The sequence below is a fragment of the Rhinolophus ferrumequinum genome, chromosome 17, assembly GCF_004115265.2.
Source record: "Rhinolophus ferrumequinum isolate MPI-CBG mRhiFer1 chromosome 17, mRhiFer1_v1.p, whole genome shotgun sequence".
Lineage (NCBI taxonomy): Eukaryota > Metazoa > Chordata > Mammalia > Chiroptera > Rhinolophidae > Rhinolophus > Rhinolophus ferrumequinum.
This window is the reverse complement of record NC_046300.1, coordinates 20,462,782-20,489,163: the sequence shown is the minus strand read 5'-3', so window position 1 is coordinate 20,489,163 and position 26,382 is coordinate 20,462,782. Positions and strand designations below refer to the sequence as shown.

The 26,382-nt window shown below is 37.4% G+C and overlaps 1 protein-coding gene across 11 annotated transcripts in view; it reads left to right on the top strand.

Annotated features, from left to right (window-relative positions):
• The window catches only part of RBMS3 (RNA binding motif single stranded interacting protein 3), a 648,742-nt gene that overhangs the window by 253,163 nt on the left and 369,197 nt on the right, over positions 1 to 26,382 (top strand). For all 11 annotated transcript variants that reach the window (XM_033132638.1, XM_033132634.1, XM_033132632.1 and 8 more), the window contains exon 4: positions 20,052 to 20,143. In XM_033132638.1, the coding sequence (XP_032988529.1) occupies positions 20,052 to 20,143 (92 nt within the window). The remainder of the gene's footprint in view (positions 1 to 20,051; positions 20,144 to 26,382) is intronic.

Sequence of the window (26,382 nt, the reverse complement as noted above, 5' to 3'; positions counted from 1 at the left end):
AGAAGAACAGTAGAAAGTGATATTAGATGAAATGAAAGGTTTACATGACAAGTGAAAGAGCTACAAACTAAGAATTGTAAGTGTTCCAGGAGGAAACTAGATTACTTGGAACAGAAATAACTATTAAAGACACCGTTGAAGAACCCTTCCCAAATCCAGGAGGGTCAGAGCAAAGAGACGGGAACTAGAAATGCAGGTTATAGAAGTTTGCTCTGATCCAGGTAAAACTACTTAAAGGAGAATGAGACACATATCCTGATAATATTTTTAAACTAGAAAGAAAAAGACTGATACACATCCAAGAAGAAAAATACAGGCCCATAATATTATTCTCATCCCAAAGTTGTAAAGGTTGAGGAATTTAGAGAAGTTGTCACTTTATTTATTTAACAAATATTAAACTCCTACTTTGTGTCAAGCACTATATTAGATACTGAAAATATAACAGTGTAAATTTGTATAACCTGAAATGATCTGTATACAGAACTAAAAATAATTGATCATCACAATTACATGCAAAGACTTATGTGAAGGTATAATTATCCAAATTATTTATATGTTGGCCTCTACCCCTGTAGTTTCTGATTCAGTAGGTCTGTGTAGATCCCAAGAATTTGCATTTTTAAGACGTTTCAAGCTGATGCTGACATAGCTGCTCTAGGAACAATACATTGAGAACCACTGATTTATATTAACTGGAGTTTGGGGAAGAAAATCACAGAAATGCTCAACTGCACTGGAATAATTACATAGCTGTAGCCACTGAAACATTTTTGAAGATTGTTTAATGCTGTAGAAAAATCCCAATATTGAACAGAAAAGTAAGCATACACGACTTTATATAGCATGCTCTTTAACTATATAAAGAGATACAGTTAGACAACAGAGAGGTAGATGTGAAATAAACAGACTATCAGAAATTTCAAAAATAGTTCATAGTGATTATCTCTAGGCCATATTCTTGATAGTTAATTTTTGTTTTCATTTTTATAACTTTCTGTAGTTTTCTAAATGAACATGCATTAATGTTATATTGGGACACAGGAAAATAATTTCCCTCAAAGATCTAGTTCAAATGTTGTCTCCTTGGTGAAGGTCCTCCAGCCCTGCATACCATTAAGGCAAATGCCATCTGTGAATTCTTCTGTCATCACACCATGGAAGCATTTATCACATTTTATATTACTCATTAAAAATTGACTATGCACATTAATATTTTAAAGGCTCTGAAAGTGTCAATGTTAAAAAAAATTACCTTTGCAAGTCACGGAGTGTCTTGCACCCATTAGGCACTTTGTAAAAAGTTTGTTGAGTTGAGTTCTTAGGGAATGAGAAGTTTAAGTACAATGTAAATTAAACTTACTAATGATCTTTGAGAGGAAATTGTTGGTTTAGGTTCACCACTTTGAAAATTATTAATTTCCCCTTCAAAATACTCATTTAACATTACTTATTCCAGCATTTTCCAAACTTATTTGTCCACCAAACAGTGCAGAACATCTATTACTGTTCTAAAGAATAAGTAATCCACATAGTGGCATAAGCCACTCTTTGGCATTTATTAAATGAATGAATGAAATCAATGACTCAATGAACCATTGGCTAATATATGTTAAACACTTATTAATGAATTTCCAAGTGGTGAACCCAAACCAACAAATTCCTTTCAAAGGCCATTAGCATTTTTATGTACTTAAACTTCTTATTCCCTTAATACTCAACTCAACAAACTTTATAAAGCACCTAATGGGTGCAAGACACTCTGTGACTTGCAAAGGTATTTTATTTCACATGGTCAGATCTTAGCCCAGTATTATTTCACTATTTATCCCAGCCTTCAGAAATGTTTTAACCACTTTTCAAAGATGACTGTGAATCTCCATGATCATTAGTTAAATGTATCCAAGAGTGAGAATTCATTCAGTATGGGTGGAAAATGACGATGCAAGAGTCCAAGCACCCTCTCATAGAAACGTACAAATACCAGATGGAGTGTTTTGCTTTTTGAAAGTTGGTGACACTGTATTTCCCGAAAAATATTGTATGCCAAAAATCAGAGCCCATCTGGAATTTTATAATTAATTATTTTCTCTGCCTAAGAATCTTTTTTCTACTATAATGGCTACATTCCATTCCAATACTCCTTAAGATCATGGGATTTCTTATGACCCTTTATGTTGTGCAACTATATGAGCCATATAAAAATATGCAAAAATGTTCCAAATACTTGGTTAATTTATCAATGAAAATAGTATGGAATGTACTCATATGTAAACAGTAAGTTTCCCAACGCACATACATACATACATCGCTGAAGATGAAAACTGGAAACAAAAGTCTCTGAAATACGGAAAACTGTTAATAAAATTTGAATTTGTTATTTTCATGTGAGGATCACAAAATGCTTTTGCCTGACACTACATATATAGCAAGTACTCCAAAATAATTTGTTCAGAAACATATAATGTAATTAAAAGATGTCATGATTTGGAAGGAGAAGGAGAATGTAGGAGTGACTGGAATTAAAGGTGATATTTTACTATATGAACTATGATTTTTTTTTAATGTATTAATGGGTAAAAATACTTCCCCCATAATGAGATGATGGAAACCAAATATTTTAATATGAAATGCTATGTTTAAAAGAATCAGAACACTTTAACAACCTAACTATCTTTCTTTAATGAACAATAAAAATGAAACGTAGCCCCATTAGGTTTAAAGTAAAGAAAGATGAAATAAATTCAGTGAATTAAAAGAGAATGGAGTGGAATTAACCATGGCTGTCTACTCATTGTGGGTGAATACTGGTCTTATTAACTTCAAGTTAACACAAGCAACACTGTGATTTATTGGTGGGTCACACCTTTTTGTAAATTATAAAGTAATTAAAGGTATGTTTTTTAATAGAAAAAAAACACATTTGAGGTTTTCACTGACAAAAAAATAATAACATTGCTTATTTTATTTTATAGGTATAGTGTTTAACAATGTGCCAGGCACCGTTATAAGGGACTGACATATATTAATTCATTTAATTTTCATAACAGCCCTATGAATTCTAATGAGTACTATGATTAGCTCCGTTTTCCAATGAGGAAATGGAGATAGAGATATTAATAACTAGGATTTGACACCAACCCTTCTGGTGGAGGTCAAGTGCTTAACCAAGCCACTTGGCTGCTTGTTTCTCCAACAGTGATATATATTTGAGCAAGCAGTTGAAATCCACATTATGCGTTCCTATTAAATAGACTGACCCAGTGCATGGGAAAGATGTGAAAGCTGTGTGAATTTCCATTTCTTCTTTAACACGATTCAGTTATCCTATCTCAATTTTCAGACCTGGAAGCTTTAAAATATCAAACATCCAACTTTTTGATTAATGTTTGCTTATTTGCATCAGGCAAGAAATGAAAGTAACTGTGGCTAGATGTTCACTAGGGCAAACTAAAGCAACCACAACCAAACTGAAGAAGATAGCAGCCCCTGATTAGTCACAGCCAAGCATGTTCACACAGGCCCATTGCTTCCCAAACTTCTGATTATCAAGGAGATGCTGTAAATCTGATTCTTATCTGAAATTTCTCAAATTTGAAAATATACTTCAATAAATTAAATGAATTCAAAACCCATCAAAACAGTACACCCCCCAAGAGACCACATCTCTGGGCTGGCGCTACTATGTGGACCACAGGTCCATAAGGAAGGAGCATTGATGTGGATATGGAGTCACTTGTGTAAATTGATGACTTGTTACCTCTGGGGGCGGTTCAAGAATCACCTGAACCACTTACTCTCCACCTTTCCATACAACCAAGTAGCTATTTGTTTTACCTTCGATCCACCCTATACTACTTGGTATAAGATTGCTTTAGCTACAGATCTCAAAATATATGGTTAGACCTCTTGAGAATCTACATCCAGTTTTTAATTGCATTTAAGGAGATCTGCCGTTTATCTCTTTCTCCATAGATTTTTTTCTTTATGTACGTAATCCCAGTTCAGCACCCATCCTCCTCTAACCCATGCTCATCCATCATGAGCACTGGCCTCCTTTGAACAAAACACCAAATCAAGTTTTAGGCAAAATTATCATATGTTACAAATATGGTTCCTTAGGGGGAAATCACTCTTGAGATACTAACAACTTACCTAATAGTTTCCTTTGTATTTTGGGCTTAAAGATGTAACTTAAAGAACTGAAGGATAGAGATATGTCTGGAAGAAAAGCCTAGAAGGGGGGAAAAAAAGAGAAACAAAGAAATAAAGTCAAGGGGTTTATAAGGTTGTTGATTTCACAGTTTGATCTAAGAGAGAGTGTGCAGGATTAGGTTTCCTGTGATCTGACCTTTGAGGTGATTAGCAGATAAACCTCTAGAAAAGCAGGCCATTGTAGACGACTGCCTTTTTCAATCTGTAATCCCTCCTTGGTCCCATTTCTAAGAGCCTTCCTGGAAAGGAACCTACAGTTCTACAGGAAAGAATGCTCTCATTTCATACATCTGAGCCAGGATCATTCCTATTAGTTTGAATGATGTACAGGAGGAAATACACATATCAATTGATAAAACACCCTCCTAAAACACTCAGAGATGACTGAATTCATAATTGCTATTTTATATATATCTATATATATCTATATCTATATCTATATCTATATCTATATATATATATATATCACAGAAACCCTACTGTACGACTTCAGATTGATAAGGTTTTATACTACAATGAGATACTACAATCAGATTTATACTACAATGACATCATATTTATACTACAATGAGATAATTTCAGCTCTCTGAGACTAGGTTATCTCATGTGCAAAATGGGAGTAATGATACTTATATAAAATTGTACGATTTCAATGAGATAGCCTATGAAAATAAGTTTAATAAGGTGTGCAGCATAGAGTATGTAGCTTTTCTTTTTATTATTATGTTAATTTTGATAAGTATATTTTGGACACTGGAGCATTTTAGCTACCTCAAACCAGGAGGTTTAAACTACCCTGCACAAGCTTGCCAGGGCAATAGTTAGAATATTCCGCTGCACCCCTGGTTTATTTTTTAGGATGGAAGTCATCCTGATGTAATTGTTGTGTCAGCTTAGGCAGGTCAGCTTCTGGAAAGATAATGCAATCACTTTGGGTTTAGATACAAGTCAACTATATCATTTCCAAGAAAAGAATAACTTAAAAAAGCAATCTCAAAATATGTGGTTTTCCTGAAACCCTCACTGATTTGCTTCCTAGAAGAGGAAGCTTTGGACAACAGGAGTTTTCTTTAGCCTTATTTTTTTTCCGTCATGAGGACAGAAAGCAAGCTTCCTATTCATGGGCAGAAGAAAGGGACATAAATGAAGAAGAGAGGCATTTATCCTCCCTCACCAGCAGTTTGGGGAAGGAAACTTAAATTATGCTTCCAAACATTTATTTACCTTGTAGGTGGTATTTGTTAAATGGCTAAAGGACCTTAGGGTACAGAGAAAAGAGAGCTCTCAGCAGCTTATAGAAAATGAGTTATTAATGTGGTATTTCAGTGTCAGAGACTTTAAAAAAATCTGGCTTGTGCCACTGTGAATTTTTGTGTGTTTGAAAACATTTCCAAGGTCAAGTTCTAAGAGCAGGACTTGAAAACAGTAATTTTGCTACCTTTGCAATTATCCCGTTTTACTACGGAGTTCTGGCATTCTCTAAACTGCCCTTCTTTGTGAACACCATTGGTCTTGGTGTTTTTTGTCCCTTCAGGATGAGCCATCAGCTCACTTATTTTGTTTTCTTTTGCTGAGCAATATTGTTCCTCGGCACTTTTGTGAAGTCACAATAAACTAGGCAAGCAGCCAGCAGGCCCTTGACACAAAGTTATTTATTGATCTAAAAACAGCACGGTGCTAACCTCACCTTAAAACCCTCTGGCATAGAACTCCAGATCCTCAAATACAGCCAAAGCATTGACACCAAACACCTGACATCCATGTTTTCAGTGCACATTGTACATATTTAGAAAAGAGAATCCTGCCTTATTATAATAATAATTACTATCTTTTTAGTTAGGGTGACTTTTACATCCAATATCTTTCAGGTCTCTCTAGAAGTTAACTATTTTGACTTGCTGTGCCCAAAAGTACACAAACAGTTGGGGCCAATGTCGCAATTTTAGGGTTGATGTTGCAAATTTACAAGACTCTGAGCCCCTTAAATTGTATAATGGAAGGGCATTTTAAAAGAAGAGAAGTGAGGAATTGTTTGCAAAGAGAGCTGTGTGGGTAATAATGCCTGCAGTTACGTATGTGACTGGGTGAAAACAGAGGTTTTTAATCTGCTATGAATGTACTCATTTATTCACTCATTCATTCTTCACTGGCTAGGATGAGCCAGAAAGTGTAGCAAGTCCTTGTGATTTGTCCAGTTATGAACCGAACCATCTTGTTCTCTATTATTTTGGCGCTTACAGTGGGTTGGAGTACGATACAATCATAAGCAAAGTCATCCCAGATTGCGCCAGTGCAATGAAAGACTTGAACAGCATGTGGTGATAAAAGCTGATGGAAGTGATGGAAAATCCAGCTTCTCTACAGTCGTGGAGATGAGCATTCTAGTCAAAGGGAACAGCAGGTGCAACAGCCCCAAGATCACATGCCCAGAGGCTACATGAAGGGGCAGAAGGGTAGCATGAGATTTGGCATAAAAAATTGTTCAGAAGTTCTACATAATGCGTGGTCGGGTCATGTTATCTGTCCTGTATTATTTGCTCTCCCCCTCCTGTTTGGTTCCTGTTAAGTTCTTGAACTCACCTTGTGGGGACAGAGGCCCAGACAAGAGTCCAGGCTCTCGGCCTCATGTGGAAAGGTGCTGGCTTGGGTAGTAGATGGCCGTCAGCTGTTTCCGGTGAGCCATTGGCTATTGGTATAACTGCCGTGGCTGAGCTAGCAAGCGTGGATTGCAGTTAGCAAGGGGTTGGTTGGTTGGCAGAGAAGACGGTGGAGTGCGGATCATGTGGCTGCTGCTTCCTGTGTCTCCGACCCAGCCGCCAGTGAGAATCTAGTGGTATGACTCCCCTATCTGTGGCTCCGTGGGTGTTCCTTCTTGCCCTCACCATGTCCTGTGCTCTGGTGTGGGGAGCAGGAGCTGAGATCCTGCGTGACACACCCTTTGCTTACCTGTCCCTAAATCTTTGCTCAAACTGGAGTGCATTTTTTTCCCTCATCTCTAAATGTTATCGTTATGCTCAGCAAAAAACAAAAATAGAGGCTAAAAGGCACATACTGTGTGATTCCGTTTTTTAAGATTCTAGAGCCGGGAAAATTCATCAATAATGACAGAAAGCAGATCACTGGTTGCAGGGGCCTAGAAGTTGTGGGGAACAGTGACGATAAAGGGACATGTAACAGCTCTGTGGGGTACAAGAGTGTTTCATATCTTTATTGTTATGGTGGTTAAACAGGTGAAAATATTTGTCAAAGTTCATCGAACTGAATGCTGAAATGGGCACTTATCATATGTAAATTATACTTCAGTAAACTTCATTGAAACATAAAATAGGGAAAAAAGGCAAAGGGACATTTCAAAACCTCAAATTCATCTTCTCCATGGTCTCTGTCCTAGTCAGAGGTTTTTCCATCCTCATGCTTTGTGTATAGATTGCTGCACTTGTGACAAGCGTACCACATAGCCTTTCATAAACATCATATTGTTATACTGGCTGCTTCTCCATTGGGCTTGAATACTCCCTTAGGAGAGAATCTGTCCCATTTGTCTTCCCCCCCCACCCCCACCCCGTAGCACCTACCTCAGAACTCTTTAAAAGACCTCCCTGAGCATTTGTTAAATCAATAGCACTACTTTTCTATTTACATCCTGCCTGGTTCCCCAAAAAGGATGAACAGGAAACAGAATTGATTTCCATGGGTTGATGAATGGAGGTACTGTTCTTGGCACTAGAGCCCACAGGCTGGCTCCGTGTGTAAAAATTGGGGGCGGAATGGGTTTTTGACCTACCTGCTTCACACCTGTACTCGCTTATTGACTTGATGAAATGCTTGTGATGGTTCCTCTATCCTATAGGTAAATGCTATACAGACCCTCTACATTACCCTTCTTCAAGGCCCATTATTTCACTGTAGAATCAGTGTTAGCCAGCCACGAAGAGGTGGAGACAACAGTGTAATGAGAAGGTACCTATCATGTCCCATTATTACATCGAGTGAAGGAAATTCGAAGGAGGATAGTGGTCTATCGCGTTACCGCCACACTATTGTTGTGGGGTAAGCTCTGTAAGTCAACTCCTGTGCTTCTAAAGAAGCCGTTTCTGTCCTTCCTTCATGCCCTTCCGCTATGCAATGTTTTGTGTTCTCAACTGGCTGATTACCTGGGATATTAGCTTTTCAAAATACGACACAGAGAAGTTTACCAATTCCTTCCAAATCGTAACACTTTAAAATTGTGACTCCAAACTATTCCTGTAAAAGTAGCTGATTTTTATGATTCCTAGGGGATTTCTTATTTTAATCTGAAAACTTCAAAAATGGTTCAGTTTTGTGGAAATGATGGGAGAATGTCTGCTCTTAGCAGTTTTTGTGTTCAAGGGCAAATCAACCTCTGTGCTTGCTAACTCCAATTTTTCAAGGGTTGTGAGACTTTAATTTGATTCTTTATTCAATGTGCATAAAACATGCACTGGAATTTGCATAATACATTTATTGTGTAATCACTCTTCACATTGGTTACCTGCTTCCTCAAATGGACATTCCTTTTTTAAGGAGATATATTAGTGTAGGGCCAATTTGAACTGTGTAACTAAACAGAATTAGGCATATCTCTGAAGGACAAATATAAAAGAGAGAGAGAGAGAAGGAGGCCATGTACCTCTTCTGAAATTGGCTATTATGTAAAAACAGCCCCAATCCTGTATTTTCAAATACTCGTTTCGCAAATCTAAGCAGGAGGAGCATTGCTGTCTTTTAGAACATAAAGATTTGTTATGTGGAGAAGGAATTACACCTGTCTGCCTTGTCTGTTAGAATGTACTTAAGTCACGTGGATTAAATCATGGTGCCACAATTCAGAACAGTCTGAGAAGGGGAGGGAGTTGGAGAGAAAGGATTCCTTAGGCACTAGGCCAGATGCTTTAAAGGCATTTACATTCATTCAATGCCCAGAGCCAACATATAATTAAGGTAATATTATTATTACCCTTGATTGTGGTTGAGTATTCTGTGTCTCTGGACTCATTGCTATCAAACAGAGGAGCTAGGATTGGAACCCAGACTGTATGATGCCAACATCTTTATCCTTCAGCTACACCGACCAGTTTTCTATTAAATACACTTCTCTAGTGTGAGCTGCCTTGGGAGACTGTGTATTCCCTAAGCATTGCCCCGGTGGAGCCTGCACAAGCGTTTGGCAAAGGGACTGTAGGGAGATCTTAAGACGGGGTAGCAGTTGGATGAAAGGGCGTTTAAGATCCCAGATTTCTCTGCAATGCTATGAGTATAGTAGACACCATCCTGACCTGATATGTGGTCTGTTGTAGTCCAGAGTGTCTCAGACTTCACTCTGCCTACAAACACCTGGACATCTTGTCAAAGCGCAGAGCCTGATTCCGTAGATCCGGGGTGGGCCTGAGATACTGCGTTTCTAACAAACTCCCAAGTGATGTCAGTACTGCTGGTCCACAGACCACACGTACAGTAGCAAAGTAGAAAACCTCGCAGGTTTTCAAAGCCCGTCTGGTCTCTGCTTGGAAAGACACTTCCCTAGAGATCCAGGTCCTGACTCTGGTGAGGATGCCTGTACTAACACATCTGGTTATGCTTCCCTACACTGCTTCTCCACCAGCATGTCCTAGGACCAAAATGTCCTATTCTCTGTAGACAATTAGGATTCTGCAAGCAAGCCTGGCTACAAGAGAGAAGACCTCCTCTGTACGCCATGGATCGCCAGCTATTAAAGAGACAAAAAGAGTCAGTACTGTCAGCTAGCACGCCAATTTACAAATTGTAGTAAGATTTCCTTGGGGAAACCTGTCTTTGATTGTTGGAAAAAATTCCACTTGCAAGTTATAAATAAATGTGTAATCATGAATATAATGACGACTATTCAAACTTTTGGTATACTTTCTGAATCACAAATCTGAAATTTTGTCTCATAAAGTTCTGATACATTTCCAAAATTCTTTTGAGATGGATCCAACTTAATTGCAATGAAAAGGAAAATGGGCTTCCTATCCCCTTGTATTTCAGGAGACTATTGTTTTAATTTGATTTAAATGGCTTCTGTTATCTTTGGTTTGCAATGCATAAGGATCCTTGGAAATATCTTGGAAGGATACAAAAAAAAAAAAATACAAGGAAAAATCACTCTTCAAAATCTCGGAAGCTTTAAAGTATTGTCTATTTTATTATTTTTTTAAATCTTTCAAAAAGTTAGAATAAAATCAGTTTTGCAAGTTAGGAAATATTTGGCAGAGGCATAACACAGATCTGAGGAATCTTTAAGAAAGACTTGGGTAATTGAGACGCTGAAGGTACTAAATTGACAAGATTATAGAGATTCATATTTATTGACCAGGAAATGTTGCCACATATGCCATGAGGAAAGCAGATTATTAAACCGTGTGCATGTTCTGATACCATTTGGTTAAAAATAAAGAAAAAAATAAATTAGTAGTTTACTTTTGGGTGGTGTCATCATGGCTAATTTCTTTCCATGTTGACTGAAATTTCTTCAATAAATTTGTATAACTTTTAAAATTAAAAGAAAACAATACTCTAGTTTAAGGGGAAAATGGACAATTGGGGAGCCATTTATTGAATCTTAACTGTAAATGTTTTCATTTTAAGATTTTTGATAGCGGAAATTATTTTTATTACTCTATAAATCCCTAAGTGCTTTTAGTAAATACAATAGTAACAGCCCCAGTAGTAGTTCTGGGATCTTTTTCAAGTTAGAACAACAGAAGGAATCATAGGATAGCTTCTTGGGTAAGTGGACCAGAGCACTAAGGTCTAAGTAGAAAGAGACTTATGAGTACATTTCAATGAATACTGTTTTGTCTGGCTTGTTTGTTTTTTGTTTATTTGTTTTTGTTTTTGTTTTCTTAAACATATGTCGGTTACTCTCAATTACCTGTGTGTACACTTAAGTTTCTTTCTTTTTTAAATTCTAGTACAAAATTAGGATTGTATTTTATATGCCAGGTGGAAAGGAGAGAAGTAATTTTGTGTTCAAGAGGATGTAAAAATCCACCATTTCTCATATAGATAGGAATGGTACTCATGGATATTTATTTAAAATACTTGGAATAAGGCTTATGAGCACATGACTGAAGACTGTATCCAGTACCATGTGGGTATACATTAAGAAATGCAGAACTTTAGTGAAACAGAAGCTTCCCGAGGTTTAAAAGGGAGTTTTAGCAAAGGTTGGAAAGAGAAAATCATGGATGGAGCCCTTTCCCAGGAAAATAATGGTGTTCAAAGGGATTTAGGTCATTGTACAGTAATTTAGATGAAGTGAAAAGTCAGTGGAGGGAATATCTAGAGGGTAACAAAAACAGAGGCTTATAGGTAATGCATGCTTCCCAAAAGGGTTGACCCGTATGTTGGATTCACTTTTTGTTCTGTCCTTTTCACACTGAGCTACATTATTAATGCATCCATCTGAGTGGCTGCCCAGTTTGCTACAGTGTCCATCCTATAAAGATGAATTGATAGTGAATGGGGGATGTCTCTGCTGTAAATGATGTGTAAGACTACATATATCCTTCCCAGGCCATTGGCTGGAGCCACTGAGTGTGAATGTGGATTAAAGTACCTGAGGAGTGGTGGGAATCTTGTCCTCCCATCGATCCTCACACACAGAGGCTCGTCTGATGGAGGAATAGTCTACAGTCTACCTGTGTTTAAGACCAGAGTAAAGAGGAGGGAATGAAATCATAGTTTTGCCTGTCCCACTGTGCACTGTGATTATAGACATATACAGTATTTTGTTACAGCTTGCTTCCATCGTAATTACAGACTCAGTGGAATTGTTTTATCAATATCATCTTGCTTCTGCCACCACACCGCCTTACATACTTGTACCTCCTGCCCTTTCTGATGGCACAGACATATAGGACCAATGATTCCCACAAGACATATGTTTCATCTGTATCCTTGAACACTGCCTGTTAGCAAAGTCAAGCTTTGCAAGATGATTCACAGAGGTTAATCTGCCCCTTACAGCCAAGCAGACTGCTCCCTTCATGTCTGCAATATTGCAATAAAATAATGGTTGGTCTAGTTGAAGACATTGGCAAATCAGTAAGTTTCTTTAATCTCAATAAAGCATAGTGATCTCTGTAAGCTCATAAATAATGATCCCGATCCTAATTTTGACGTGACTCAGTATAAAGGAACAATTCCTCTCATTTAAAAATCAATTGAACACGGTGAAGAGGGAAGTGTGTTTTGGGATTTGAATTTGTATTTGGTTTAATAAGACTTTTTGTGCAACATAAATGGAATGTGAAAGTTCCCCAGTTTCACGTGGCATGCCACTAAGTACTTTGCTCCCGAAATTTGTCTGTCTTTGTAATTGTTTCATCCTGCTGGGAAATGCCTTTTGGGACCTAATTTCTTTTCCCAGGTCCTCACTTTTGTCATTTGCGCATAAAATGTACTGAATTTGCCCCCCACCCCCGTGGAAGAAATATTGGCCATTTTAGAGTACTAACACTTTCTTTTCACCTTTTATGTGGTACTAATTCCTCCCAATACCTTATAATTTAACTTAATTCATTGTTACTGTGCGCAAAACCCAACAAACGGAAAGAATACTGCATACAAACATAAATGTGTATGTGGATAATTTTTCCATCGTGTCATTCATGGATAGGGGACCTGACTCTGATGAGAACTGTACACACCAAACCATGTATACTAAAGTGAATGAAAATATGCCGTTATGCATATGCTCCTCTAACAACCCCTATGTGTAAAAGCACCCTCCATTGTGTTTACATTTCTTTACCTACCCTGTACTAGGCCATAAATTCCCTGACAGGAAGAACCATGATAGAGTATCTTAGAGTTTGTTGCAGCATCTAGCATGCCGTCTCCCTTGAGCATAGTAGATGTTTAGGAAATTAAACAATAATAATAATAATGGGAAAGTCACGTCATGGTTCCAAAGTGTCCCTCATAATAGCTAAATCCTGTTCCAGAAACGGATGTCTCATTTTAGTGTTTCTGGCACTAGCATATCAGAATATTTAAGTAATTAAGCTCAAACATTAGAGGAATGCACTGAAGCGATGTAATGGATATTATATAATGGACATTGTTACTCATCTGCCTTTATTTGTTAAGTGTCTGAGGGCGGCAACCCTTTGCATAGGAAGGGGTACGCTGTCCTTTACTGTAAAGGACCAGCCCATTCTATTTTCTAAAGATGTTTCAAAGCATAGGTGATTTCAGATTTTAATAGTTTAGTTTTTTTGTTTTGTTTTGTTTTGTTTTTCCCCCCTCAAAATTAGCACTCTTGTCTCTGGCTTTTTCATTCTAGCAGGATTTGTCCTTTGCCTTTATTTTCCGCACATCAAAGTTAGGCCATATTGCTATTGTATTGGTTTCTCTGTTGTACTCTTGCTTCATTATAAGGGTCACTTACAGGACAGGGATGCAAAAGAAGATACTGGAAAAATGACTGGGTTTTCCTGTTAGTTTGGTTTTATAAGTGTAAAAGCAAATAACTAATCAGTGCTGTCGTTCAACTACCTTCTTTGATCACACAATGCAGAGAACTAAGAAATCCAATAGTAAGAGAAGGCCTTCAGTAGTAATTCAGCAAATCAGGGATGCAAGAGAAATCCAGCAAAAATACAAAGTCGTGGAGACAGTCCACCGGACTTCTTGGAAGCCTGCAAACCACGCCTCCCTTCCTGTAGGCCCCCTACACCTCCCTGCAACTCAGTGTTTCTTGCTCTGAGCCCAGACAATAACCACAGAACATTGCAAAGCCGAAATCAAAGGAAGGGGCATTTATGGAAAGGCAATTCTTAACTGTCTCCAACTGCTAAATTTGAGTAGAACTTCAGTTGAACGTATAATTCCTAGACAAAGTGTTCTCTTATTCCGTTTCAAAATTGCATTTGACGCACAGCTGGATCGTCTTTGAAAGAAGTTGGGTGTTACATTAAGCCATCTGTGTTTCAAGTGGGCTTTTATGACAGTCATTCTGAAAAGGAAGAGCCATGCAAATGTTGTGAAATGTAATGTGCAGTTACATTTTGAGAGCAAATCTCCCTGGGCTGCCTAGGTGCCACCAGCAATCTGAAGCTGGAGTCCTGGTTTTTTCCCCTCCCCGCCCCCCAGCTGCCCGCCCCCCCCACACACACATACGGAAGAACAATTCCAATGTCGGTAAATAAGTAAGCATTTTAAATAGAGAATTTAAGGAGTCAGTGGCAACACCGAAGTATAAAATAAGCTGTTAAAGGTGGTAAAGAAGCATTTAACAAAATTTGAATGGATTATCCCACAGTAGTCCAGTAGAGTGGCAAAGGTCACAGAAAAGAAGCTGCTATAAATGCGCTAAAGAAAACCAAACCAGAAACCTCCGTGCAATACCATTGTTTGGAGAATGATGTTACAATTTCTAAATATAGGTAAGTACATCTACAGAGGGTGCCAAAAAATGCATACGCATATTAAGAAAGGAAAACTGGATTAAAATTGTAATAATATATACCAATAACAAAAGATGAATACCGGTCACGTTTGACTTCTGCAATTACAAGAGGTGCTCAAAGTGGTTACCATCTGCATCCAGACACTTCTGATGACGGTGAAGTACTGCTTGTGCAACTTTAACCAAAGTGTCATGCATACTTGTATACACTTTTTGTCACCCTGTATATGTGTATTTCTTTTTCCTATAAAGTCACCAGGCTTGTAGTGCGATAAAATAGTAGAACTTTAAACTAACACACACAGTTTAAAACATTTCAGGAAATCATTGATTATATCTGCCAATGGATTGAGTGTGTTCGGTGAATGACCTAATTAGATAGCATGGAGTTGGTTCTTTCTCACTGTCTGCTTTCTGCTAATTGCAGAGCTGCTGGCCTTCTCCCCCTCCCGACAAGGGAGAAAAACAAGGATGGGGTGAGTGGAGGAAACAGTGACATTCAGTTTTAATTCATTTGAACCTGCTGCCAAGCTTAATTATATAATTGAAGGAGTGAGACCAGTGGGGCTTCCAGCCACTTGGGCTGGGGTTTCTCATGGTTACCAGTCATGGGTGTTTTATCAAGGATTTTAGCAGTTACCGTAAAGCATTATTAGCTGGAGCTGAACTAATCTCCCTACCCTGCCCCTCACCAGATGTAGCTGCAGAGGTTCCTGTTCCCAGACTTGATTATTTGTCATTAAGGAAAGCAAATTGAAACCAAATTGAAATCGCTTTCTTCCTTAGTAAATGCATCATTATTCTTAGAGGGCAGCTTCGGATTTCGTTTTGTTTTCTTCTGATTGTGATGTAGTATATGCTGTCACATAAAACTCAGGAATGCGATGTTTATTTCTAGAATCACAGTGTTCCTGAGGGTTGCTTGAGACATTTGTAACCTCTGAACTTTCATTTTAATTAGTGAAAGCGAGTATGTATGAAAAACACAGAAGTCGGTGAAATATTGCAGGGCTGGTGGCTTTATTCTTTATTTATAGCTTTGTTTCTCTCAGTCTTGGCCCCCTTGTTGGTGTGGAGCCTTCAGGAGAGGAGATACATTGTACGAAGGGGGCCATTCTAGTTCCTTCCTGGCATGATGGCTCCTTAGAAATACACTCTTCTCCGAGTTCCACCATTCCCTCCTCGATTCAGAGAAAGCAGAGCTTGTCTCATGCCTCACAGAGATTTCTTCTGTTTGGATTGGAGTTCAGCCCTGGAGATCAGCATCATAATTTTGTAATATCCTGTGCAACATTTGGTGGGTGGAAGGAGAGGGAGGAAGCCAGAGAGAAGGAGCCTCACTGGAGGAGAGGTCAAGAGTCATGAAATCCGGGGTTACTTTTCTGGGTGGCAGCATGGCTGAGCCAGAATCGTGACGACTTATCATTTATATTGTTCTTTACAGTCAAAATATGTGTTGACGGACATTTTTATCAGTTAATCTCCACTCTGGTTCCATAAAATAAGTTAGCATCTTTTAAATATGCTTTCAATTAAGCTCGACAAATATTTGTTAAGCACAGGCTGTGTGTTAGGGACTGTCATGGTAACTGAGAATAGACAAAGAAATAACACCTAACGAGGTAACGAGGAGTTTTTTTTGTTGTTGTTTTTTTTTTTGCCTTCCACACTGATTGAAGGGAATAGTCCTTCTTTTAGCAAAAGGCAACACTTCATATATGTTCTCAATCCCCTCACCCCTTCACCTTCTTAGGAATATTGTTATAGAAATTACCCTTTGCCCCCTGAAGCTTTCGTCTCTTTCTTTCAGCTCGCTCTTTCTTATTGACATTCACAAATGCCAAGAACAGTCCCTTGGAAGGTGCAACAAATAAATATTTGTTGAATAACTTACTTGAATAAATAGTAGTTTTCTACATTGGCTTTCCACTGAAATCAGCTTGGAATAGACATACACACCCACACGTGCACACACACACATATGTGTGTGTAAACACGTGGGTCACATTCCCAAAAATATTGATTTAATTTTCTTGGGGGTGAGTCCTGGGCACTGGTACTTATTTTTAGCTCCCAAAGTGATTCTAGTGTGTAGTTAAGGTAGAAAACCATAGAATTTTCTATCTTAAAACAAACAAAAACAACTCATTAGATTTCATATCGCCCTCTAGCTAAAGCTGTCTATTAATTCTCCATCCCAGCCAAGATTGTGGCAGAGAGTCCTGTAAACCGTCTCTGTACCTTGTCATCTTTCTCTCATCCTTCAGCGACTTAGGCAGGCTCTAGTCCCCACCGCTTGCCTGAAGCACATCACAGTAATGACTTCCATGGTCCTAAACACACTGAAAATGCAGGCATTGTCAAGCTCTCATCTTCTTCATACTCCCAGGAGCATTTCGTACAGTTGATCTCTCTCTCTCTTTGAGCACTTTCTTACCTTGGCTTTGAGACATCATATTCCCTTTTTATTTCCTTCCTCTCTGATTCTCCTTCTGCCACCTTTGCAATCTCATTTTTTTTATCTGACACCTAAATGCTGAGGCTGTTCAAGTTCTGAACCTGGGCCCTTTGTTTGTATTTACACGAAACATTTTTTTTTCTATATCCATCTCTGTAAATAACATCTTTATGCTGTCGATCTCCTAACATATATTTCCAATCCTATTCCCTCTTCTGTGCACCAGCCTAAAACTCCAGCTCCTACTTTGCATTTTTACTTAGATGTCTCATTAGTATTTCTGCTTCAACATGTCTCAAACTGATCCCTCTCTCTCGTTGGATCCTTCTCCAGTCTCCCTATTTCAGTAAATCACATTTCCACCCACACACTGACTTATGCCAAGAAAGAATAGCAATAATCCATGTCCTCTGTATCTCCTTTATTCCCAATCCTGTCAATCTTTTACCAAGTCCTATTAATTATACCTCCAACATATAATTCCAATCTTCCATTTCATCCCATTGCATTTCATTGACAGCTGCCACTGGCCTGTAAGTCACCTTGCTGATTCCGCTCTTGTTGTCTACCTCCTCCACAACCATTCAATTCTCTAGGAAAAGCCAGTTAGAGTGACAGTTTAAGAAATGCAGGTCATCCCATGCCACTGTTTCCTTAAGAATTTCAATAATAAACAATCAATAGTTAGATTCTATATTATATGCTCTCATTTTCTTTCAAGGAAGACATGCCATTTTGTAATTATAGATTTATCTGTAGAGTTATGTACTTTATGTCCATCTCCCAACTCTACTGTAAGCTGCATAAGAATGGGAACTAGGACTACTTTATTCACTACTCTATATCCTGTGTCTGGCAAAGCCCCTGAAACAAATTTCATTATTGAACGGAAGGGGCTTGGGAGTAGATGAGAAAGATGAACCAAAGCATGAGGTGCAAGAGGGTGCCTTGCCATACCTTACTTCGCCAGTTCTACTGAGAACTCAGCCATTCCATTAATAAATGTATTGACTAAACAAGCTGGACTGAATCCTTTCATGGAATTGTTTTATTCCATGCCCTAACTTTAAAATCCAAAAGATTTTCAAGAATTTCATTCTCTCCATGGTGGGCTCGAGGAGCTACCAGAAATAGTTCTCACAGTGAGGTTATAAAGCTGTTTATTTTCTGGTATATTTGGGAAGGGCAAGTACAGACATGGTTTCAAATCCTGGATGTGCCAGTTAAGTAGCTTGTGATTCTCTATCATCTCGCCTGAGCCTCAGTTTCTTCATGTATACACAGGAATGTGCATGAAGACCATAGTACATGAAACTATTACCATTTCATCAGGTGTCAACATGTCAACCACCCAGCATAATATCAAGCCCGTAGGAGATAATGTCTACATTTTCATTTTACTTTCCATTCCCCCAAATTCTGATGCTTGACTTATTTTGTTCTCCCCCAACCCCCCTTTTTCTTTTTGCCTTTTTTTTTTCCCTCTGTCTTACTAAACTTGGTGGGTGGTCATGCTCATATTACTCACATAGTTTGAATTTTGTGGGAAGAGAAGAATTAGCAGTACTTAAAGAGCAGACCTCCTTTTAGATTAGAAATACAAACTTGACAGCTACTCTGCCCAGCTTTTCAAGAGCATTTTATGGTACACTGCTGGGTAACAAGTTCATTTTAGGATAACATGCTGGGAGGGAAAAACAGAAGAAGGGATTCGAGGGTAGAAAATTAAACAGTTAATTAAAAGAAACAACGTGGTAATTGAATCCCCTTGTGCATTTCTTCAGTTGTTTGGAGGGGAGGGTCACAGTGCATGGTTGGTAGGTCTGCCTTTGTCGCTCACCTCAAAACTTCTAAATGAGAACTGGTAAGAGTACAGGCAAATACCCAGCTAACAGATGAGAAGAGGTGCAGGATACATATGATGGAATTTTTAGATGTGTCCAACAAAGCTGCTCTCATAGCATTACTGGGCATTTTAAATATTCTTGACAGTTTCCATTACTGTTAGGCTAAGTCCTGGACTCATATCAGCTGTTTTATGGGTATGTGAAATCCCTTTTTCATTCATTCTGTGTTACTGGCTATTTCTTTGTCCTCACTCTGTACACACACACACACACACACACACACACACACACACACACACAGAGGCACACAGTCATTGAAGAGTACAGGCAATTCTTCTGCCCTTTTCCAATTGTACTCAAGCAACACGTAACTTGGGTGTTTTAAAATTGTTTACTTATTTTAAAATATGTTCTTTATTTTTAAAAGAAGTTTAAATATGTCTCATTATGCTTTATCACAGATCACTTTGGAGTCAGAATATTTGTTTTAAGATGTTATTGACAAAGATAAGGTCCCATAATGAATTAGCATGGGCTTAGGAATCAACTAGAACTAAGTTCAAACGGTAACTCTCATCCACAACCTGTATTTATTCACACATTCAACATGTGTTTATTGAATGCCTACTGTGTGCCAGGTACTGCTGTGGTCACTGGTGATATCTTTATGCAAGTCTATCAAGGCTTTTATTACCTTTCTTGAGGTTTTGAAAATTAACTTTAGAGGGAAAATTTTTAAAAAACATTTTTCAGCATTTCGTGTTTCTTATTCTTGTAGCAAATCCATTGAAGAAAGTAGAACATGGTTAAATCAGGTTGTACCTTACTCACAAATTAGTCTCAGTAGAGTTGATGATCACACACCCACTCTCCAAAGCAATCTCTAGAAAATAGGCTTACTATTTTATGTTTAATGATATTGTGGTAATTTTCTGGATATGGTAAGGGCCATAGATGGAGAGCCTTTATGTTCAGCCAGGGTTATGAATGCAAGTTCGACCACAAATATACATCCCATCAGTATGATAGAGATGCTACTTTGTGAGTACTAAAGAGGAGTTTTGTCTTTTCACAGGTTACGGTTTTGTGGATTTCGACAGTCCCGCAGCTGCACAGAAAGCAGTAGCGTCCCTCAAGGCAAATGGTGTTCAGGCACAGATGGCCAAGGTAAGGCTGCTGTTCAGATCTATGTGTTTCTTTTGTGATCAAATATTTCTCCATGGCTGTGAGCTGAGCTGAATCATAATTGGAGTTTGCAACACTCTGAATTACATTTACTTGTGAGGGAAAATAAGAAACCCCACCCTAAGTTGGGCTTGGAAGAATCTGGCTGGTTTATTTCATTGTTTCTTTGCATATATTTATGAATGTGCTCTTTTGTTACAGTAACCTCATTAGTGATTTAAGAACACTTGTGAAATACTCTGTGTTGCCTGAAAAAGGGGTGTGTTTGTGTGTGTGTGTGTGTCTGTCTGTCTGTCTAGGACTTTTACCAGTAAACAGTGTTAGAGCAGTACAGTTCTCAGCAAGTTGTCTTTGATAAACAGTGCTAAAAATTTGCTCACTCTCCTGTTGGGGAGAGCTGATTGCTAAATGATGAGGTTGTTGGATCTGTGCGGGGAAACGAGCTTAACCAAAGTATGTGTTGTCTCTATTGCTAGAATTTCACTTTGGCCTTTATAGACTTTTCCTAGATCATAATTTCCTACATAGTAATAATTTTCAAAAATAAAATTTCAGCACTCATTTATTGGTATATGCAGCAAGTTGTCTGGAAATTCCTATCTGAAATTATAATACATTTTTATATTCAAGAAAATAAACAAAATGATTTCTAATAGTTTTGTATACTGATTGCAGTAGTAGTTAAAGAACCTACAGGTGTGATAAGATGACAGAATTCTACACACATATTGTACCAATGTCAATTTCTTTGTTTGATATGGTACTACAATTACATAATATGTAATCTTGGGGAAATTGGATGAAGGGTACATGGGACCTCTCTATATGATCTTTGCAAATGTCTGTAAATATATGATTATTTACAAATAAAAAGTTAAAAGAAAATCATTTATAACATAGGGAAGCTTGGTACATACTTGCTTTAAAATAAGGGTCGTTTTGTATTTGTTCACATGCATTTTAAGTTTTTAAATTTTTTTATTACTGTTACTATTTGAATTTATCTCCAGTTCTCAAAAGTTATGTAGAAGAGACAGCAGATCTTGAAATCCTGATCTAATGCATTTATACTTTATTCATGTATACACTTACCCTTACCTATTCATCTAACAACCGAATGATGTAGTGAGGAAGTCGTCGTATTTTCAGTCATTTGGATTTTGTTCATTGGTAATATTCTCTGATAACATTTTCTAGTTTCAACCTCAGATAACCAGAGGTGGGATATTTGTTTTTCTGTATCTTCATTTGTCTTCTAGGAAGCTGATATCACCCGTATCTGTTAACCTTTTGTTGTGGGTCACATCACATATAGATTACTTTGATGGACTCATTGCCCTTTATGACTCATTAATTGTTTTTCAAGGTGGTATAAATTAAAATTTGAATTCTTTCAGCTGTGTAATATATTCCTCATCAGGACTGTGCCTGGAAGCTTTGAATTTGGTCATGGACTAAGATTGATGAGGTTAATATTTTTAATTAATGGGGATATTATGTACGTCTTGGTTTAAAGGTTACTTGGCAAAGAATTGTTACTTGGCAACTTAAATAACGACTTACACCTAGGAAACAAGTCATAAACTATAGTTGTTAGGTATATGCAACATATAAAAGTTGAATTTGGACTGAAAGACAACACCTATTGACAAAAAAATGATTATAAAAGTACTTATAAAATTGTTATTGGAATATATTTGATCTATTCTATTGACAAACTACCAAATTTTGGAAAGTACTAGATTGTGGTTGTTTAGAAATAATGAATACAATGTGCATAGTCTCTACTATTTGAAATGTTTAACATATGTGTGTGTGTGTGTGTGTGTGTGGTGTGTGATATGCACACTGTTTGAAATGTTTCATATATATATATATATATATATATATATGATGCACACACACACGCATATATTTATTGGATAAAAATCTCTACCATCTTGCACAACAGGAAAAGAAAGTTGGCACTGATTCTATAACTACTGAGGAGCCATTATGAATATTTTCCCTCTGTTTCTGAGCATTATTCTACAGAAGGAATCTGTGTGTTTCTTACTCTGTCTTGCACACACCCCAATCACTAACATCTCAACTAGACAGGAGGTTATCAAATGGAAAATACTCTAAAGAGCTTCTAAAAAATTATTTATTCTAGCTAGCATTTTTGGTCCTTAGCCCATGCCCAATGTACAGAGTAAGGGGATTCCAATTGGAATGTTTAAAGGCACTTTCTATTTTATTTTATTTCTGGAGTTACTGAATGATTTCAACCTTATCACTTATGCTGTCTGTGGAATAAATTCTTAGTTTCCCTTTCTCACAAGCTTTGAATCTAAAGCCCAGAGCTTTCAACCCACATCTGCCTACTGGAAAACTTTCAGCAGTAAATGACTCTGTAATTTAACTACCCAGAAGCAAATAAATAGCCTCCCTTTGACAATGAAATGGAACAAGCTTGACCACCTGTATTAGCAGATTTCTCACTGAGCTATTGGATTTCAAGGCACTTTTTCCCTTTGTCCTGGTGATAACTATTATTTATTATCATATAAACGTGCAGTCTGCAGGGTGTGTGAAACTTGTACTATATTTTTGGCCATTTAAGTGTCTGCTGAATTGTCCCCTGCATCCTTGTTCTTTCTTATCCGTAATCTGCTATGCAGGTTGTGATGCCACATTTTAACAACTCTGGGATTTTAAAGCAAAAATGCTGCAAATAATCTAGAGTCCCAGTGGAAACCTGGAGTGAACATGAAACTTTCCAAGTGAATCGCTTTATTTAGCTCACTTGCTTCAAAGTGTGCATATGAAAAATTCAACTGATTTGTCAACTAAGAGGAATTAAACAATAAATCACCCAGTAAGTGGTAATTGATTAATAATGTGTAACCATTAGCACAGACTAACATTTTCTGTATACTTGCTGCTCTGCCAAAAAGGGTTTTTAGGGATCAAAGGACATGTTTGTTTTAGGAAAACAGATTTAAAATGTTTTAGTAATACATAGTGGTTAAGAGCATAGGTTTGGAGGGAGATAAACTTGGCCTTGAATCCTGGCTCTGATACTACCTGTCTATGTGTGACCTTGGCTATGTTATTTAAATATCTCTCAGAATCTCTAATAACAATACTTAGGATAGGGAACTGCTGTGAGAATTAATAATAAAAAGAAAATACACAAAGAATTTAGCATAATGCTTAGATTATACTAAAATTCAATAAATGTTAATTATTCAATAGATATTGTTATGCATTAAATTCACATTTGTTCCTGAACCTTCTATGTCCTAATCTATGTTTTAAGTGTTATGTTATTATGGAACAGTTTCTTGATAAATATAATAAATAGTATCAATCAATAAACATTTTTATTGATGGCTAAGTGCCAAGCCGTTTGCTAGGTATTAGAAAATCAAGATTGAATAAAGCTTCTTCCTTATTCTGAATTTTTAATATTTAATTTAGTCTATCTCCTGGGATTGCTATAGCTCTTCATCAAGAATATGAGCTGTTACTCTTCTTGCCAACCCCAAGGTATTTAGAAGAAGTCGTTGGCTAAGGAATACGTCTCTGTATGCTTAAAAAGAAGAGAGCTGTGAAAAATCGCTGACAATAGCCTAACCTTGTAGGTGTTTATTTTACTCATTACAAGACAGCCACAGATAGCAGTGTAGGGCAAATGCTTTGGGGTAACATCAGAATGAAGGCTGCTCTGCCGTTTTTCTTTTTAATTGGCTTTCATCTATATGTATTTACATATTGATTTCTAATGTTCCAGCTATTGTATTCCCATTTCAGCCAGGAAAAAGGAAAGGACAAAATACTAAAGGATCATTCTGTCTGATTCTCTCCTTTTAAAAGCTTTCTCAGAAATTTACGTTTACATATTAATGGCCAAAACTGAGTCCTGTGGTTTTCTCCTTAGCTGCAAGAGAATCTGGAACAATGAATAATTCCGCTTCTTTGCCTCTAGTAGACAAAATTAAGAATAGTTTATCTTTTTGTCTATCCAACATCAATAACACCGTTTTCCTCATTTATACATTATGGGTGGCATTCATTCAGTCCCCAAAGGATCCTCCCATAAAGCCTCATCTTTTAGTCACATCTGGATTCCACCATTTCCAACAGTCTCAGACAGACACAATTGTACCTCATGGCTTAGCAACTGATAACTTCAAAAGACAAGTTATCTGTCTGAACTCCTACAATGTAGAATGATAGAGAAACAACACGATACATGAAACTAAAGGAAGACTACTAAAGGGAAATAAGTGGAAAACACAGATTGCTTCTACATCCTGTTGGGCAGGGATAATATTCTATCTTTTTCAGTGCAATAAGAATATGCCACATTTGACTTCTACAATTACAGGAGGTGCTCAACATTGTTACCATCAGTGTAATTTTAATAGAGTTTTTCTTTTCTTTAAATGTGTACACATTTTTTATTGGCGATATACATATATATATATATATATATATATATATATATAGTTTGTTTGTCATCCATGGGGATGTCCCTTGCCCATTATTCCCCATCACTTCATTGAGGTCTCACTGGAGGACTTTACAACTTTAGAAGCTGAGTTTTCCTGGATGTAAATTTAGAGGCTCTGGGACAGCTCTAAAGGTTGCACAATCACCAATTATTACCAGCAAAGTGTTGAACTACCTAAAGCTTCGCAGACCTCTTTCTTATTAGCTTTCTGGCAATTCCAAGCAGAAGTAAACAGAACATCTCTCTCTCTAGATGAATGTCCCACAAAGCAGGAGTCACCCTTTCCCAGGGCCTTTAGAAAAGGTTTCATCACGGCTGGTACTAGGACTGCCGTTCTAATTACCAAAGGTGATTCACCACATTGTGGGATATGTAGAATAAATCAAAGTTCAGTGATCACAAAAGAGACCACATGTCCAAGAGAATGTCAAGTATACCAGGGATAATATGAAAATATTTTGTCAGCAATGGATAATACAAAAATACCATGTCAACCATGGCAGAGAACCAGACTGGAACCAAAGGGAAGGAATTCTTTCCTATAAATCAATGACCTTAATACTAGTTCTCTTTGGGAACCAACTCGAAATGAATAGTTTTTTTTTTTTTCACTTGATACTGGAAGAAATAAAAAGTGAAGAATTAATGCCTATAGGAAAATAAATTCTACAAATCAAATATATATAGGCATGCAATTAATTAAAAATACATCACCTCAGTGGTTCATACATAACCCTAACAGTTATATTCTAGTAGTAGGATTTTTATTAATGAAAGGAGTACCTACTACAAAGAATATTCTAGAAAAAAAAAATTTTTAAAGGTCATAACATGGCTTCATAAAGCCCTATAACGTGGCTTGTTGTCAACATGCCAGGTTCTGTCAGTCAGACTCTTAAGATCTAAGGCAATATTAACAGCCTCTGCTTTTACCATTACAGTATATGAGAGTAGCCAGGCTATTTACTGTCCATGAGTCACTACAGCGGGGTGGGTCTACTGGTAAACTAGCCAACCTAAGGAAGCTTCTCAAAGGCTCTCATGCAGGAAGGAGAGAGACATTGTTCAAGGACAACTTCAGGAGATGACAGGGAAGATGTTATTTGGTGAGACTAGGTGGGAAACTCAATCAATATATTATACAATGATGGACAAGTGCTGTCTGGGGATTCTATTATCCTAAGAATAACATGTCCAGGTGTTTGTGTGTTTGTTTGTTTTGCAACAAGATCAAATGATTAGAGAAGCCTATATACTATCGTTTATCTATATCCCAAAATATTTCCCAGCAGGATAAGGGCTATAGCTTGGAATTTAGTTAGGATTCTTTTTCATTCTCCTAGTTTCTCAACACATTTGTGTTGAAAGCCTACTACCAATATTGTGCTTTGCTCTGACTATATAGCATTGAACCAAAGTTTTATGAAGATCAAATTCTATCGGTGGAAGGCAGAAAATAAACAGAGATATATGTAACATGTTAGGTAGTAAGAAGTGGTTCAGACAATTAAAAAAAGGTTCGGGATACTCTAAATACTAGAAAATGAGGATGATGGTTGAAGGTCGGGCTGGCATGTGGTTTAGATAGAGGAGTCTCTCTGATGAGATGACATTTGAACAAAAAATAAAAAGAGATGAAGAGAGCAAGCTATAATATATTTTAAGAGATTGTTATAAAAATGTCTGCAATAATTCAAATTACAGCAGACTTTTTAGTGAG